This window comes from Apteryx mantelli, chromosome 15, assembly GCF_036417845.1.
Source record: "Apteryx mantelli isolate bAptMan1 chromosome 15, bAptMan1.hap1, whole genome shotgun sequence".
Lineage (NCBI taxonomy): Eukaryota > Metazoa > Chordata > Aves > Apterygiformes > Apterygidae > Apteryx > Apteryx mantelli.
This window is the reverse complement of record NC_089992.1, coordinates 23,704,653-23,722,382: the sequence shown is the minus strand read 5'-3', so window position 1 is coordinate 23,722,382 and position 17,730 is coordinate 23,704,653. Positions and strand designations below refer to the sequence as shown.

Here is a 17,730-nt window from a genome sequence, read left to right as displayed (position 1 = left end):
TTCCTTGAGACATGAACTCTCGGGGAACTTGGGGGCCACGTCAGAGGGGCTGGGGGGCAGGAGGGGATGCGAAGTGGTGGCTGGGGGGCACTAAAGGTCCCAGGGAAAACCAGCCGGGGTGTTGAGAAGCCTTTCTGAGAACAGAGGACATTAACAGTGTTGTTTACTACTTTCTAAAACCTCTCCCTTCCTCATGGCTGGAAAGAAGGCTTGCCTTGACTTCTAATTGTACACTTTAACTCTTTCAGGTTGTTTACATTTGGAAATGTCTTTTACATAGCAAGAACTTATTCTTATTGCTCAAGCTCTATTCAAGCAAAGGAACGAGTTTTCTGAACTATGATGATACTGCAAATAGAACTAGTTAAAAATTCAAACGAGTGGCTTTTTAATTAAACTACTCTCCCAGGGATTAAAATTCACACAAAGGCTGGTGTATGAGGACCTGAAAGTTAAACTGAATCCTTTCACTGCCTTGGTTGATTGAAATGCAAAAAGTAAGCAAATATCCATGCTGAAGAGTAAAATGGATGTTAAAACTTCAAGTGGTCTATTACTGTTGTCTTACTAGTTCAGATGCAGTTGTTTTCTTAAGCTCTAACCTGCTATTGTGATGTATTTAATTTTTGTGAGAAATACGTTTCTTTATTGACTTAAAACTCTCTGTAAAATTGACTGTCTTTTCACAACGACATTGATACTTGCTGAGGGTGTGTTTGCTGTACCCAAAATTCATCTCTCTGGAGGCTCTCGAGCTTTTTGTTCAGGTCTAATCAGAACGCTTAGGAGCCGTGCATAAATCTTGCCATAACCTGTCACGCGTTATTGTATCTGAACTCTGGGAAATACACTGGGGCCGCATACCAGGGTGTTACTGCACCCGAGGTGTGTTTGCTTGACACGTTAACCGCCTATCAGGTCATTTATTATTGTAATGTACCTGAGGCACGTATTAACCGCACACCCTGCTGAATATCCCCGAGGCGTGATAGATGACACCTTAACGTGCTTCAGGTGCAACAATACACAATAAGGTGTGTGGTGGGAGTTGCGTATGTGTGCTCTAAGTTCCCTAATGCCCAACGTGGTTTATGGTTACTATTGCAATACGCGTTCCAGTTCCTCGTTACTTGTACTGGAAATGTGCGTGTGGAACTAGGCCAGATGGTGTACTGTGCCTTAGAAACAAGTATAAGACTCTTTTCAGCTGCCAGGTAATGCATTATTGCTCCTGACATTCAAACCCCTAATCCACTTTATATTGTTGCGTTTGCAAGCTAAAGCTATATCTCTGTCTGTTAGATAAAAATGCTAATATATCACTGAGGCTTTTCATTTTGGTGATGAGCAGTTGGATAGCACAGGAAACAGTTTGCAGAAGGAAAAATGAGTTTGGCATTGTTTGGCATTGAGTTTGGCAGGCACTTTGTAGAAGAGACTGTTTTAATATGTTAGAGGCAGCCTTTGAGTTGCTCTGGGGATACTGGAAGCTGTCTTTCACTTTTGAAGGTGGGATTTGTTAGGGTATTTGTTGTTTTAGAACAGAAATGTATCTGTTCTGAAAACCTGTGTTAGCAAAATAGTCTTTTTCAAGTACTTGGTTTTGGTTGGCTTGAATAACACAGTGCTGATTGTAAACACTGCGGTGGGAGGTGGCTAAGGAGGCTCCTTAGCTTGTTTGTAGTTTGCCTTTCCTTTGTTTCTCCAAACTGACTGTATTTTGGTATCAATGAACCTTGAGGACAGCAAGTGAGATCTGTTTAAGCTTCTTTTCGCATTAAAAAACAGAAGCTGAGAAAGACTTTCTTTGTCAGCAAGTCCAGTTTGTGACACAAAGTCCAAAATACACATGCTATTTTTAATGTTTGGGAATTAAAGGCATAGTCATCTTTCTAGGATTGTTGCAGATCTGAACTGTGTGTCTGACTGCAGTCAGTTGGGTTAGTCTTTGCTCAAGAGGAGTCTAGTGCTGGCTCAGCCTGGGTTTGCTGCAAGTCAAAATGGAGTGCTAGTAAAGCTCTCAGGGTCCCTTGGCTGGGAAAATCAAAGGGAGACCACAGCCAGCGTCTGAGATCCACTGGCAACTCTTGGAATCAGAGACAGAAGTTGCTCAGCGCTTAGTCCTCCATTTCAGGCTAGGGTGATCTTTTTTTAACTCTTCTCTCACTTTCCTTGGGAAAAATAATAGTTAGAAATGTGGTTTTAAGAAAGATGTATGAAGAACTTAAATAATGAAACCACAAAATAACTTACAGTGACAACTGATATGTGATAAACTCTTGTACATTTTTTAATAGAAATATAGTCAAGGCTATCATCCTGGGTGTCTCCTTGTAAGGTAGTGTTTTCAGAAGAACCAGAACCTTAATGTTAAATCCAATATCTCAAAAGTAATTATTTAGTAAATGTGGAAGGCTTTGGTCAAAATTGAATGGCTGGGACAGTGGACAAAGGCATTTCATATGCTGTCTTTGGGATATATGAAACTGAGGTTATAGCAAATGTGTTCAGCTTGAAAATACAATTAAACAGTCTGAAAATTGAATGCAAGTTTGAGCCTGAGGCTGTTAAACATGAAGCTGATTGTTTCACGGTCTCCTGCACAGGAAAGAGTATTGGCATTGCACTCTATTTATCCTCTTCCTGGGGAAAAGATGAAAGCTTTTTATATTCATACAGACAAATATTTGTCTATCTTTCAGATTCTGCCGATCTCCCAAGGTCGGGGCTTGAACCCTGCCAGATAAAGTCAAAAACGCCCCCCTCTTTTCCCAGCCATGCAAACCGCGGGATGAAGCTGGAAGCTGTGGTCGAGCAGCTGCAGAAGCAGCAGCAGAAGCAGCAAGCTCCGCTGCAGATGGATTCCAGGGAGAGACAGCAGAGGCAGATGAGAGAAGCCCAGCTGCTCTATACTCAGCAGCTGGCAGTACAGCAGGCTGTTCTGGCAGCCACATCTGGCAGGGCTTCGGGCGGCTCTGCTGTTGGTCCTTTGGCCAGAGGCCCACCTGCAGCTGGGGCTACGCGAGCTTTTGATCAGAGCAGCATGAATTCAGAGCCAGAAGAGGAAGAGGAGGATGAGGAAGAGGAGGAAGAAGAGGAGGAAGAGGAAGGGGGTTTGGAAGGTGGAGAGCTTGAGGATGGCGCTGATGTGACTGCAAAAGACGCCTGCACTGCTCTGAAATATTTTCATGCTCCCAAAGTTACCCATCACAACCAAAGAGTGGCTTCTACCTCTAATCCTCTTCCAGCTTCAGGGCACCAGCGGGGACAACAGGGGAAAGAAGAACAGGGTAAAGACACTACTAAGCAAACACATTCTGGTTCCCCTTCTGGGCGTCAGACCTGGAGACTGGATGAGCAGCTCAAGCAGGTCAGTGTTAACGTTGCTCCTTTCCAAGTGAGAATGGCCATATTCAGTCAGACTGAGGACTTCTTTAGCCCGGTATCCTGTTCTAAACACTGGCTGCCTGCGAGTGCTTTGGAAGGGCATGTGCGGGGCGATACTTCCCCAGTGCATTCTTTGAGGTTCTCCTTTTAGAAAAGGAGATTTCACAAGAACTCCAGCTGCTTTACTGGTACAGGTTTCTAGCTAATGATAGAACAGATGAAAAAAAACCTTTCAGCCCCAATCTGTAGCAGCCTTTGTGAAGAGGAGGAGGACTGTGATTCGGGCTCATTTGTCTTCTGTCTCACTGCTGCTGAGCCATTCAGAATGGGGCAGGCTGATACTGTATTTATTTTTGGTGCAGACACTTGCCTGCTAACATCTCGCTCAAGTTATTTCACCCACAACTATAACCTCTTTGTGTAAGACCCCCTGGCTGCGGTGACTTTTGGGTGGATTTCTGATTTTTTTGGTGTTCTGGGGATGGGCAGAGACAACTACATGTTCTGCCCCTGATCCTGTGAATAAGGAGAGCCGTTTTATATTTTGTGAGTGGGAGCGAAGGAGCTAACTTGCTATCGTTTGGTTATGGTAGGAGATTAATGCTTGGTCTGAATGAAGAATTACCACTGCTTGTGGATAAATGCCAGAGGATGAAGAATTCTTCTCTCAATTGTGTTTTGGCATAAGTGGGTATTTCCGTTAATATAACACTTGTGTGCTGCTTTGTTACAGAGCTAACTTGGACAGATTTTAAGGACACTTGCAGCATTTTTATGTGTATTGAAACTGGGCCCAAGGACTACGTGGTTTAAGCGAGCAAATTGGATATAACTGTCCTATTCTACAGAAAGTAGCCTGAGTGTGAACAGAGTTAGGTTTTGCTTCAGACAGCAGAGTTCTTTGAGCTAAGAAACTTTATATAGACAAAAGCACACGTTCAACCACCCCCCACCCCTTTGCAAACCCTGCGAAGTGAAAGGGCTGGAGCTGCTTACTGGTGGCTGGTGAAGCACAGATGTTTGGAAGTTTGCTATGAGCACTCTTAGGGCAGATTAACCCTAGCTGCTGGTTGGACTTGTAAGAAAATCTGCTTTATGCTGTCATGGGCAGCACCTTGAGGAGGAACTCTTAAAGTTCAGCAAGCTCTGTATCCTTTCCTGTACCGTTTAATGCTTCCTGCAGGGTCTTGCCCAGCAGCTCCTGCAAACGGGTGTCAGTTCTTGCTCCTACGCTGATGCGTGTGGCAGGGATCTCTGCAGGTTGCCAGGTGGATGGCATTTGTGCTGTAAAGCATGCTGGCTAAGCAAGCCAGGTGCACGGGATTCAGCAGGCAGCCCGTTGCTGCTGTGCTTCTCTGTGCTTGTTTCTCAAGACAGCTTGGTTTGAAAGAGCAGTTACTCAAACTGTAGTAGGGAAATGAGGTGGGTACGTTGGTCAGGTGACAGTCACTGGAGAAATTGCTTCAGAATTTACTGGATTATAGTGACCGACAGAAAAAACTTCCCCTTTCTAATCTCTGAGCGTAGACTAGCAGGCAGGACTCTGGTTGTTAGGGGATTGCTTTCCAAAGCATAAACTTAGAAATGAAGTCTTTGGCTGTTTTTATTTCTAGCTTGGCCAGTGCTCCAGCGTGAACAAGCATGTCCTTGTGCTTCATTACAATACTTGCCTATCTTGTGAGTCCTGTGAAACTTACTGAATTAATAGGCTTGATTCCTAGACTGTTTGTCATCTTCTGGGAAGATAAATGTCTGCAAACATGCCAGATCTGATCTTGGATGTGGAATATCAAAAATGTTATCCAGAGAATTATTTTATGGTTGATGCACTGTGCACTAATGCTGACCTAATTGCTTTGGCCCACTTTTGTTGCATTTCAGCAGTATTCTTCAAGTATTTGGGGAATAAGGTTGCAGCTTAACTTAGTCTGATTTCAGGCCAATTTATTCTGGAAACCAAGGTGCACAAAGATTGACTTGGAGGCAAAATTCAAAATAACCTCTTCTTGCTGCTGAGTCTCACTGTCGGTAGGCAGACAGTATCAGCAGGCTCAGAAAGGGATTAGACAAATTTGTGAATACCAAATTCATAAATGGATTTTAAAGGAATATCAGGGATGTGCTCTAACAGTCCCAATGCAACACCTCTAGATGGTGGGAAAGTATGAAGGGAAAATGGATGGCGGAAAGTGGGCGGGTTCACATGTTTTCCCTAACTACTGTCCCCGGATGCTACTGATGACAGTGGAGTACTGGGTGGGATGGACTGCTGGTCTGGCCCAGCAAGGCCTGGCTTATGTGCGTAGTCACGCTGCTGAACAAAGTTATTCAGGTGCTTTGGCATGCTCAAAAGGCAACATTGAGGTGCAAAATATTAATGATGCTGGTGAAGTATATTCACCTTGAGTAGGGTAAATATTGCAGATCAGCTTGTTTGCATTCACCAGTGGAGTCTGCATACCAGAGAGTAAAAATTTAACTGCAGTATACGAGATCAGAGATGGTGAGCAGGGGGATTGCGTGGAGGTAGGAATAAGCAGGTGGACAGGCAGACAAGAACTGTTAGCTGCCATGACTGCCCCAAAAAATTGCATGCAAATGTGGATTGTCCACATAATTCTGTGAGCTAAATGGCAGCGCGCTGCCCATGTGCAAGCACTGTCTGAATTTTTTCCATTTAAGATATATGCTTTAAAGGTACTGGGCGTTTTGTTTTGTTTTGTCTGTTTTGGTAGAAAAACCTGGATCAGATGGAGAAGTGCATATGTTCTCCAGTAAATTCCTCAAATGATTCTTGAACTTGTCATTTTTGTTTTAGCTTCTGTTGAGACTGGAGGCTAATGACCCGTAGGTATATGCCATTTCCAGCTAGATCTGATCTGGGAGTATTTGTGGTATGCGTGATGGCTGTTGCTCGCAGAAGAGGAGAAAAAGTCACTTCTGTTTCTTTCAAGGGTGGATTTTTCTTCTAAAAGTAGCATCCTTGGGGGGGGGAAACGTATCTTGAAAGTGTAAGGTTAAGATTGCCTGGAAGGTATGTGATAGGAAGATGGTTGAAAGGTGAAAGCTACCACCGAGATCTAGCCCCGTTCTATTCAGTCCCGGACAGCCGAGTAAATAATTGTAGAACAAGCCGGCGGACAAAAGAGCTGGCTCAGCTCATGACACAGGGGCGGTGGGAATCCTGTCAGCACAAAACAGCGAGGCAGTGTCGTTGCTTGTCGGGGAGTTGCACTCCCGAAAGAAGAGCTGGGGCGGGGGGGGTGCTCAGCTCGTTCACTCGCTGCTTGTACGGCTCGAACCTTGTGTAAATCCATCACGGCTCCGACAGGCGAGGGCTCCCGCAGCCCTGCTAGAAAGGGCGTTGTGGACTGCCTGTCCTGCACCAAAGAAAAATGAGCTTTTAATTCCGCGGGTGAAAATGTTGCTTTTAGCAGATGGTTGGGTGTGGGTTGTCATCTAGTGGGTTCTCACATAGCTTGACAATGTCTTTGGTTACCGGGCAGAGCAAAGGCGGCACCACAGGCAGGGTCTTTCTGGTGCTGCTTTCTCAGCTATTCCTTTTCCACCTGAGGCTGGTGATCAGTACTAGCATGAGTAATTTTGCAAAGCTGTTATTACAGCGCACGCATTCGTACCTGCATTCCTTTGTGGAATGTAAGAATAAAGCCAAGGTTTTCAGGCATCAGCTGATGTTTAATGCCGCCTTAAACACAGCAAGGTAAGTCTCCATAAAGCAAGTATCTGATTTTCAGAGAGTGGTGCACGGTCTGTTTTTTAGGGATATCTCATGTTAGTTTCTTAGAAATCACTAGTGACTTCTAAAAATCCTGACCTAAACTTTTACAAAGGTCACAGTGTTTATTAAGGTAGGTCAGCTTAAAATAATTACTTTGCTTTTGCTCTAGGGTCTAGGAATGAGTGGTTGAGATTCCATAATCTTAAGTATGTGCCTCAAGTGTTGTGCATATTAAGGTACTGCTCGGGAGATACTCATTAATCCAGAGGGGGTGAAGATCCCAGGAACAAAAAAAAACCTGTTTCATACAGTGCATTTTTTTTTGCCTCCTAATTATATGGGATATCCAGGGCCCAATTCAATGGCTTGATTTTTAATTCCAAATGCAAGTCACTTACTGTTTGTTTTTTTTCCCCTTCTTGTTTTGACATAATGAGAGAATTCTTCTCTAACAGCTGGTGTGAAATATTTGGTTTCTTCCTCTTGTTTAGTAAAAGCCATTTTCTATAAGAAGGTATTTTACTTCTTCAATTGCTATTTGCTGCTTCTCCTGAAATCCATAGTTTAGGTTTGGTTAAATGAAGACTTCATCCCTATGGAGTCTGCTTCTGCTGTAGCAACTAACTTGGAGTTCGTAGTGATTTGTAACTTAAAATGTGTTATCAATGGTGGGAGCAGAGAAGGATCTTGGAAGCAAATGCACATACCTGGTGCCTGAAGATCTACATAGCTTCCAGTGTCTACACACAAAATTGGAGGTTTGTATGTGTTTGTAGCTAATGTGCCCAAAATGCAAATGTACCTGTGCATATAAATTAGCACAGAACGTGTTTGTCCTTAGCCAACCTTGAAGTAGTCTGACATCTCCATTCAAAATGCTCTGGAGAAACAGTATCCCTTGGACTTGTGTCCTACTAGCTTCAGCACCTCTGGGTCGTGTGGTACTAGACTTAGTGTTCTTTGGCTGGCTTCAGAGAGGTGAGCGTATGAGGTAGTGATGTCCAAGGGGATGCGGGTGTCTCTTTCCTCTCTTTTGCAAACAAGCCAAGAGTTCCTTGGAGATAACGTCAGCCAAGTTTGACACGAGTGGAGAGACTTCAAAGGTGTACAAAGTTAAGTCTCGCTCAAATTGGCTGGTAAATAGGAAGGAGCACTCCAACCCCTCATATGTCCCTGCCCTGCTGGGATAAGGCAGCAGCCAATGCAGCTGCTTAGATTAGACATCACAGAATTGCCCCAAATCTTCATCTCAAGGTAACTCCATAGGATTCATAAGGGCTACGTTATATTGCAGTGACCATGCTGTATCTGGAGTTATGTAGCTAAGGAGCAGTTTCTTTGCTCATTTATATCCTGGGCAAGATATGGCTTATTTTGGGTTTGTTTCAGGTGCTAAATTTATCTTTAGGAGTAGTTGCAGTTTGTCTGCTTCAGTGCCAATTTACAGATATTCTAGCTAACAGTGAAGACTGAAGGTGGAAAGAGCTTGAATGTGTTGTGTTCTTATATATTCTCACTTCAGGATAAATCTGAGCATCTCATATGTGGCAGTGAGAATTTCTCCTCCCACAGCCATACAGCACTGAACAAATCTTCTTGTCACTTGTATTTTAGTTAATTCCTTTGAGTATTTGTGAATAGGAGGCATTCACGAAGAGTCCTGCGCTTGCTTAAGGACGTGTAGGTGGATTCTTGTTTTGCAAAGAACTGTGTTCATGCTTCAGTCACTAGGTTATGGGAGCACATAAAAGAAACGTTGTAAAAACAGGTAATTAATCTGCTAATTTCAGTCCATTCTCTTTCTTGCTTTTCTCCCCCCTCCTCCCTGCTATTCCTGAAATCACTAAAATGTTTTCAGAACCCATCTTTGAAGCGGTAGGTATTGACTTGAGCTCTGTTAGCAGTAAGAGTGGGAAGGGTTTATTCCAATTTCAGCAAAGTTTTAGCATGCAGCGTGTACGCAGTAATTATAACTTGGTTCTTCATGCCTGAGAACTTGCAGCTCAGGGCAGTAGTCCTGATCTTATCAGCATTTTGTAGTACAACAGTTTTCTTTATAATAGCATCTGTTTCACTTCCTAAGGCTTAACTCTACCCACAAAAGGAATTTTGGTGGATTCTGTGATAATCCTGAAATTGCCGCCCCTGTACCTTTCCATTGACTCGGTGCTTTCAGTTAACCCATGGGGTAGAGGAGGGGCTTGCTTTTTCACCACGACGTTTAGCCTAGTGCCTTAGTGGGTGATTTCAGCAGGTTTCCGTCGGCCTGAAACCTTTATCAAAACTCCAGGCCTGCAGCGAAGAGGTGGGTGCAGAACAAGTTTGAATTTCAGGCCATAAGTCGTTCTCCTTTCTTTCACTTATCAAAACTTCAGCGGGTTCTCTCCAGTTTAGTGTTTGTCATTTGAGTACAGCTTTGTCGCCTGATTAAAACTGCTCAGGTTTTAGCAGAGTTCCTCTCAAACAGCTGTATGAAACTGGGGTAGGGGAGAAGGAAACAGCCCGTAAAAGGGACTGGAGTTATTATTTCCAATTTCTTACCAATACCATGTTCATATCTACTGTTGCCATGATCTGTGCAAGCGTAATGGGAAAAGGCAACACTGAGATGTTTCTTTGGTGGCCTTAAAACTCCACTTTTGTTTAGATGTTTTGATCCTTAGGAAAACTAGTTATTTTCTCGAGTCTCTGGGAGTGACAGCCATTTGAGGTGGTAATATTTGAGTGACAACTGTCTATGGACATGAGTTTAGGCTGTTCATTGGTAAGGTTTTGTCCTGAAAAGAACAAATTGGAAGGGGCAGGAAAGTGCCATTCCCTCTTCCATCTGCTTGAAAACTTTGTTTTTGACGAAAGGGTTAAACTCTGGCTTTTGAATGTGGGATTGGAAACCAAAATTGCTCTGGACATCTGAGCTTTCCTCTAATAAGATATTCCAGGTGGTTAGGGAGTAATCCTAAAATAGCTCCAGATATAATTGCTTCTAAAGTCAGGCCCAGAGCCTCTCGGGAGGGGCAGTCCCGGGAGCGCTTTGATGGTTTCCGAGGTGTGTCGGCAGCACCCGGGGAGGCTCCCGGGCTCCGGAGGCGGCCTGCAAACGCAGGAATCCCTTCCCAAATTCTCTGCCTTCCTACTAATGCTCGGCTTCGGAGCATCAAGCTGAGACAGTGTTTCTGCCGGTGGCTTTTTCTGTAAGAAACTTCAGCTAAATTCTGGCCAGGGTAATGCAAGAGCTGTGGAAACGGCTGTTTGTCTAACACCAGTAAATTCCCTTGATGCGCAGTGGTGGAGGGAGAGGCGGGTTTCTCCCCAGAGAACGACCTGCCTCTCTGAACAGCGTGTTTTCCTTCCTGCTACTATTGCCTGACTTATACAAAGGTCTTTTAATGACTTGGGAGGGTATATTGATTTCTCAGGTTCCTGCTGTTCATACAGAGCAGGGCTTCTCGGCGTAGGGTAACTTTGTTTTCCTAGGAGGAAAGGAAGGGAAGGTTGATATCAAAGCTGCCTCTGAGCTCTCTTGCTCTGTAAAATGCCTTTTACCCTGCACGGAGGAGCTCCGCAAGCTCCTCGCTCGTGTAGCTGTTCAGTTGTGCTTGAATCGCTAGCAGTAGTCTGGGGGTGACTGTTACGTGAGATCAGCTGGAACTTCAGAGATTGTTTCCGCTGTAGATCTAGGGCCGTGTTGCAGGACTGTTCTAACAGCCACCAATATTTGGTGGCTTTGCCTGCAGTCTGGGCGCAGACCCAGGGGTTTTGGGGTGCAGAATAGGCAGGCTGTCAAGATCAAAGCCGAGGCCTGGGAAAGAGTCTGTCGGTGCCTGCGCTCTGCATAAATAAGGCTTTATTCCCTGGCTGCTGAGCTGACGTTTTGTGCTAGCCCGAGACTTCCTGAACTCTGCTATCAAAACCAAAATATTGCTCTCTGTCCTCATGTCTCCAGTGTGCAGCGTGGGGTGGGGGCTCTGCAGCGAGAAGCAGCGCTGGTGGCCTGCAGTGGGGAGGCCTGAAGACGTTTCTAGCCTATCCTAAAAGGAGCCTAGGCTGTGGTAGAACTGCTTTTAACCTGGTGGCTGCAGGGGTTCACTGGGCGCAGTCCCCAATGTGCTTTCGAGGCAGGTGGAATGACTGAAGGTGTTAGCCCTCGTCTGCCGGAGATCATGGCCTGTACGGAGCCGCTGGAATGGGTCGGTGGGAAGGCAGCTGAATTGTCTCAAAGCGGCCTTGCGGAAGAGTTACGCCAGAGCTGGGTGAGGTGTGGTCTCCTTATCTATCTCCTCAAGGCTTTACTGTGGGGCCACCTTTCCAGCTACCGCAAGAGGGAACGTTAATACTACCCCCGTCTCTATCAGCTAAGATCATTTCTCGTCATGCCAGGTGATGTTGATCTCTGCCGGCTCCTTGGACGTAGAGGGAAGCACTGTGATGAAGGGTTCAGCTAGCTTTTATCTCCTTTTCCCTAGTAAGATGTGGGGGAAGCATTACTTCTGCGCTCTTGAACATCTCAAGATGTAGATGTGGAAAGTAGTGCACATACATTCTGCTTATTATTCGGCATACCAAACTTTAACAATCCTCTGATTTATTTCTAATTACAGTTCTTTGGAGGAAACAAGAAAAATAACTTTTGAAGAGTCTTCAAACCTGTGGACAGTTTTGTTCCCTGAATTTTTATCAAGTTCAAACCCACTGGCAATAGGGAATTGCTGCCTTGTTTAAGGTCCCTTCTCTTCCCTGTCCCTGTCTCCACATCTAGCGGAATAAAGCTCTCAGTGTGACCAAAGTTCCTTATGAATGCAAGTGTTTTGCCTCTTGGAGTACCCAATTTAGTTTTTTAATGCCATGGACAGTTTTGCCCCTTCAATTCATAACTAAGTACAAACTTCACAAAAAAAAAAAAAAAAAGACTCAGCCTTCTAAAAATCTTGTTGCCTTAGAATATCAAGTTGAGGATGCAAAATAATTGTTGCCTTCTGAGGAGCCTGGCTTGTGTATTTTATTCTGATTATTCACATACGTTGTTTGATCTGAGCTAACTGGCTCCTTATCAGTGAGGTTTTAGGAGCAGCTGGATGTTACCATAATTAGCAAAAAACCTGTGTGTTTTAATCTCTGCTAGCAAAGGACACCCAGATTGAATCCTCCTGTGAACAAAACTGGTCTTCAGATCTCTTCCTAGAGAGGACTGGGAATTGATCTGCTGTAATAAACAGCTGACATAACAGAAGTGGCAATAATCCCCCATTAAATATCTTTCAGTTGATGGGACTCACTGGATAATTGACTTTCCAGCAGGAATTACTGGCTCAAACTAAATCAGCAGGCATTAGGGCAGCTCACTGCTGGGTTTTTTAAAGGGGGAAATGTAGCTTTGGCTGGCCTTGACAAGAGCTATTCATCTTTGTAATTCAATGTATTTGTCACAACCAGATGACTCCAAGATTTCGGTTATTGGACCACCTCTCTAATTAACATGTATTTTTATGCCGAAATCTCTTTTAGTCTTCAGTGCGTTTCTGTTTGTGCTCGGGACGGAGGACGGTCTGAGCCGCCTTGCCAGGTGGAATGGGCTGCTCTCTCTGCGTGAGTGGCTCTGGAGCACTGGCTGTACCTTAGCGCTATGAACTTAGTGGTTTAAAGATGCCTGAACGGGGTCCAGGATCATCCTTCTGTTCTCAGTGCTGCCTGATAGCCAGAGGCTGATTTTGCCGGCGTCCGGTCCTGGCGATCAGTTCGGGATGATGATTTACCAAGCAGAATAGGCCTAACTAGTGCAGTCCCTTCAATGCCGAAACAAAACAAATCCTAATCCAGCAAAGCTGAGCTTTACCTTTCTGTGCGGGAAATCCAGATTCAGTAGCTTGCAGGAGTTAGGGGTGCTGGGTTGGCAAGAAGTGTTCCGGTTGCCTTATTTCCCTATTTCTCTTTGGCATACTCTGGATTTGCTTTGTGGACAAGTAAGGGGAGGGCAGACGGACATTTCCAAAAGTGAAGGGGAACAGTTCTGTGTCAGCTGGGGAACAGGAAGGAATGACAGCCCCGTGTGAGCAGGCATACACGGATAACACCTGCCCCTATCACCAGCGGCCTTTGGGATGAAAAACACCAGCGGCTTCTTGGCAAGAAGGTGGACGTGGAGAGCAACAGTAGTGCCCCTTTATTCAGGTGTTGAACCTCACTGCAGCAAAGCACCTGCTGCAGGGGTGTTAGCATGCTTACGTTTAGCAGAAGGAAGAAGGTGGCTGTTAAAGGTGCTGAGAATTTTCCATTAGTGTTTCTTTTCCCTGGTGTAAGACAACTTTTTTGTGTATACATTTCTGTGGGAAATATCTTAGAGCAGAAGAACTTCCCTTACCTTCAGTATTCACCTGGAAGACCAAACACCATTTTTCATTTTGAGCCGAGTGTCCGAGATTCCAGGAGCGCATGTGGTAAATAACATGCAAATGTCCCTCTTTTTTTCTCGTCTTTTTGGTCTAAGCCAGTACCTGTCTTCCTTTGTGTGTGTTTGTGCCCATAAATACACATTTGCAAGCTTTCCGGAATTGTCCCCCAAGCCTTCCCCATGCAGTCCTTCCACCCGTTCATCTCTCTCTTTCTCTCCCCCTAGAATGGCAGTGTGACCTGGAGTGATGAAGGTGATGGATGCCGAGGAAGAGAAATTTCACGAGACTTTGCCAAGGTCAGCCTGGTCACTTGGGTTTTGGGGAAGGGGCAGGGGGGTGACTTCAGGGGTATTCCTTCACTGATCTGTGACTGAGGGCGGCTGCTGAGCCCTCACTATTCTTCTGTAGCAAGGGAATGTGTGAGAAAGCTGCTCTGAAGGTATCTCACAGCCCTCTGGCTATAAACCTGCAAAGTTGGGTTATTTTGTTGCTTTTGATTCCTGGAATGTGGCTTGCACTAAGACTTCATAACCACTATAATTATGACATTTAAAATTTTGGTCAATGCTTTCCTTGGCTAGCAGAACAGGATTTCGTCTCTTGAAACTGGTTAGCATTGTGGTAATAGGTCTGAATGTGGCAGCAATATGTCACATTAGCCGGAGGAATTTATTTTCAACTAAGCTGGCCTTTTCTGAAAGGGTGTAGCTAATTGCTCTGCAAATACCATGGTGCATTTTCTTCCCCAGAGCTCAGTGTGTAAGAAAGTATAGCGCTACTAAGGAAATGAACCCAATAAGCCCCTCTTCTTTTGGACTAGGTGGGTGCCAAGTAGCTAGCTGCATCTCTTGAGAGAGGCTGAAATACATTTATCCCAATGATACATTTATGCCCTTTTCCTCTGTCTTGTTGTAGACCGTCCTGTATCTCAGTGAGAGGCTGACTTCAGCCCTTTCAAACAGTCACTTTATGGCTTCACAGGATTCTTGATAGGTGAAAATTAGTTTTTCTGTTCAAGAGCTAGTTGTTAGAGATGATATTCTCATGCCTGCCCCTTCTGAAATATCAGCAGATAATGCTAGCATACAGTATCTCTTTTTTGGAATAAACTGCCTGTGAAACTGTTGAAAATGCTGGATTTTTGAAGCATTTTCACAAAATGGTTTCTGCAGCAAATTGGTTCCAGGGTGATTCTTCATATTTGTGTTGCTGCTTTCTGGCTTATTTTAGAGGACCCTTTCCCATTAGGCATTAGTTGTCACAGAAAAGCTCTATCCTTTCATCTCCTCCTTCAAGGGACTTGGAGTTTGTCACTTATGTGACAATCCCTGAAGGAGGGAACAGTAGGGCTCGGAGAAGTTGAAGAGACATTTACCTCCCTGGTGCCCCAAAGTATGGACCACTGATCTGCCCTGAATCATGCCCTGAATCACTTGCATACCTTTTGGTTGCTTCATCTTTCTTTTCTGACTTCTGTCAGCTTGGCTTAATAGTTTCCCTCCCCTTTGCTCTCAAATGGTTTCAAACCCTGCTCTGCAGCAGGCTTGAGCCCTATTTCGTTCAGAGTGCCAAACCGTATTGTACCTGGACAAGTTACTGAGAGGCAGAGCAAGACAAACCCTAAAGAGGGTCCTTAGACTATCGCTTCAGCCTTGCCCACTGATGCGGTCAGAAGTCCATCTTTGTTTTGCCTCTTTACTGGCTGCCTTTCATCCCCCAAGTACAAACACCAGATGACTCTCCTTAGAATAAAATAACAATATTAGCTTCTTCCATCTGTCTCGATGTGGATTGTACCTTCATTTTTATTTTTCCCCCCAGCTCTATGAACTGGATAGTGACCCTGAACGGAAAGAGTTCCTGGATGATCTCTTCATCTTTATGCAGAAGAGGGGTGAGTGAACTTTCGTATGAATTTGATACGGTAAAATTGGACCCTGGGATCCTGCCACAGTCTGAATTCTTCCTCCTGAGTTGGAAAGAATTAATCCAGCCCTTGAACTTGCAGATTAGGTGGGAGAGCAACAGTAAGACTTGTGGTAATTGCCTTGGGAGATAAGGAGCTCAGTAAGGAAGAACTCTCCTGCCCTTTTACTTATTATCATAGACACTGTTTCTCTATGCTCGCTCCTACCCACTGCAGAAGTTGTCCGTGTGCTGCAGACCCCAAGAAGTGTGGTTCCCCAAGGATTTGTGCCACAAGTCTGAGTGTCCATGTGGATTTTCTGGTCTCCACTTCAGAATAAGCCGTTCAGGTGGCACGATCGCTTGTCTTCTCGTGTTCTATTTTAATGGCATGTGGAAGCTGAGTGTGAATGCCCCTGCAGACCATCTGCATGGAATAAGAGCACACAATCTGGGGACTGGGAAAATAGACACAAAAATGTGTTTTCCTGTTGATTCACAGAATGTCAGCTTTGTGTTTAGTATAATTTTGTGTAACTGAGTGCAGGAGCACACAGTTTGAAGAAGTTCTCACATTCCTCCTTATGGTACCAGCAACTTATATTTCTTCTCATTACAGTGATGGTGATGTATGTGTGAAGTAGCTCAGCTGGAATATCTCAAAAGCCTCTTTCTGTCCCATAGATAACAAAGTTTAGTTCCCTCCTTGCAAAGTATTTTTGATAAAAATGTACAAATATGCAGTATCATATAAAACGTAAATATTCTGAAGCTGGAATCAGCTCTGTCAGCTCTTATTTTTGTGGGGGTTTTTTGAATTGTCTCAATGATTTAAAACCCTCTGCTGGTTGAACTGCCCAGTGGCTATCAGTATGTGTGTCAGTGGCACACGTACTGAACAGATGTGGCACTTCCATGTAAAGGGACAGGGCTGAATCTCAGACTGTTTGCCAGGAGTTCCAAATATGAATTTTTGCCATTGGGAATTTCTATATGATAGTTTATTAGTACTGATCTTGGTGCATGCATCTCTGTAGGTGACTGGTCATCTGTCTCTGATCACTTCTGGCAAATCTCTTGTGGTGCTCTTTTCTTTTACCTCTCCCAACTTGCCAGGTCAATCAGACTCTTCCAGCAATGAGATTCTTCTGTCAAAAAGTACTAAACTGTACTGTGGTCCTTTTCATTGTTTCCATAAAAATCTGCTGAGTTCTGAGGACAACTGTGAAAAGCAGATATATCAAGGGCCCTTTGCTCCCTCATGGCATAACATTCTCTGAGAGCATGCTGGACCCAACAAGACGGGTTGTATGTATTTGGAGGGGGGCCCTCTTAGTGTCACCAGCAAGATCATGCCCCTGAAAATCTAATAAAGCATAATGATGCAACATCTCAGTCACTTCAATCTGATCGTCGGGTTAGAACTGGACTCTCACCTCCAGTTGGTGTTTTGACCCCTCAATATTATCTGTGGATGTCTCCCCTTCTGTGAATGACTACATCACAAGTAGATGAAGGGCTGTCCAAAGCAGGAGATGCAGATACAGCTGTTGCAGTCGCTGCTGTTCATATTCCTGTCATTTCCTGGCATGGCTAGAGCTGAGAGTCGACCGTTGTAAATTTTCACTGTCTGGCAGTGTGCGGTTCTGCTTCCAAGGCGGTTAAAAACTTGAACCAGGTTTCACTGATTTTTGGCTTTTATGGGCAGAGGCTTAACCAGACTTAATTAGTTTACTTACAAATATTAACTTGAGCTCGCATGTTAACGTGAGGGCTGGGAGGACTGACGTACAAAACAATAATCCTAAGGGTGTGATTGACAGCAGTAGAAACTTCCAGGTACCCAGAGAAACCTGCTTAATGCTTCTGCTTCTCCTTCCTATTACCTTTTAATTATTTATAATTGATGCATTCCCAGTGCAGAGGCTGAGCTGGTCACCAGCTGCTTGCTGTAGGAGGTTTAGCTATTGGTCAGCTGGGCATTTCCAAGTGTATTCGTTTTCTGGAGACTCCCTTGTTTTCTAGAGGGTGGAAAACAAAATGTAAGAGTCCCACCACCTGTGGGAGACTGCAGGGCACGTGGCAGTTGAGGGCTTGTTCTATTTTTTGGCACCCCCAAAAGAAATAGGTGGAAGAACTTTGTGGAGTTGAGCTTCTTCAAGTTGACGTGAAAGCTGAACAACATGGATTGGACTGTGAGAGGCAACTCCACTCTTCTGTCTATAATCTGAGCTGTTATGTCTTAGCAAAAAAAAAAAAAAAAAAGAATCTTTTGATTCAGCGCCTGGTTTAGCAGAAGCTGAACTTGTTCAG

General features: G+C 44.5%; 1 protein-coding gene across 2 annotated transcripts in view; it reads left to right on the top strand.

Moving 5' to 3' along the window:
• The window catches only part of ARID3B (AT-rich interaction domain 3B), a 41,863-nt gene that overhangs the window by 1,202 nt on the left and 22,931 nt on the right, over positions 1-17,730 (top strand). Inside the window, exons 1-4 of one of the 2 annotated variants that reach the window (XM_067305598.1) lie at positions 475-497; positions 2,703-3,370; positions 13,737-13,808; positions 15,334-15,406. In XM_067305598.1, coding sequence (XP_067161699.1) covers positions 2,792-3,370; positions 13,737-13,808; positions 15,334-15,406 — 724 coding nt within the window. In that variant the 5' untranslated portion in view covers positions 475-497; positions 2,703-2,791. Of the gene's footprint in view, positions 1-474; positions 498-2,702; positions 3,371-13,736; positions 13,809-15,333; positions 15,407-17,730 lie in introns of those variants that run through there. The other variant, XM_067305597.1, reaches the window with a different exon arrangement.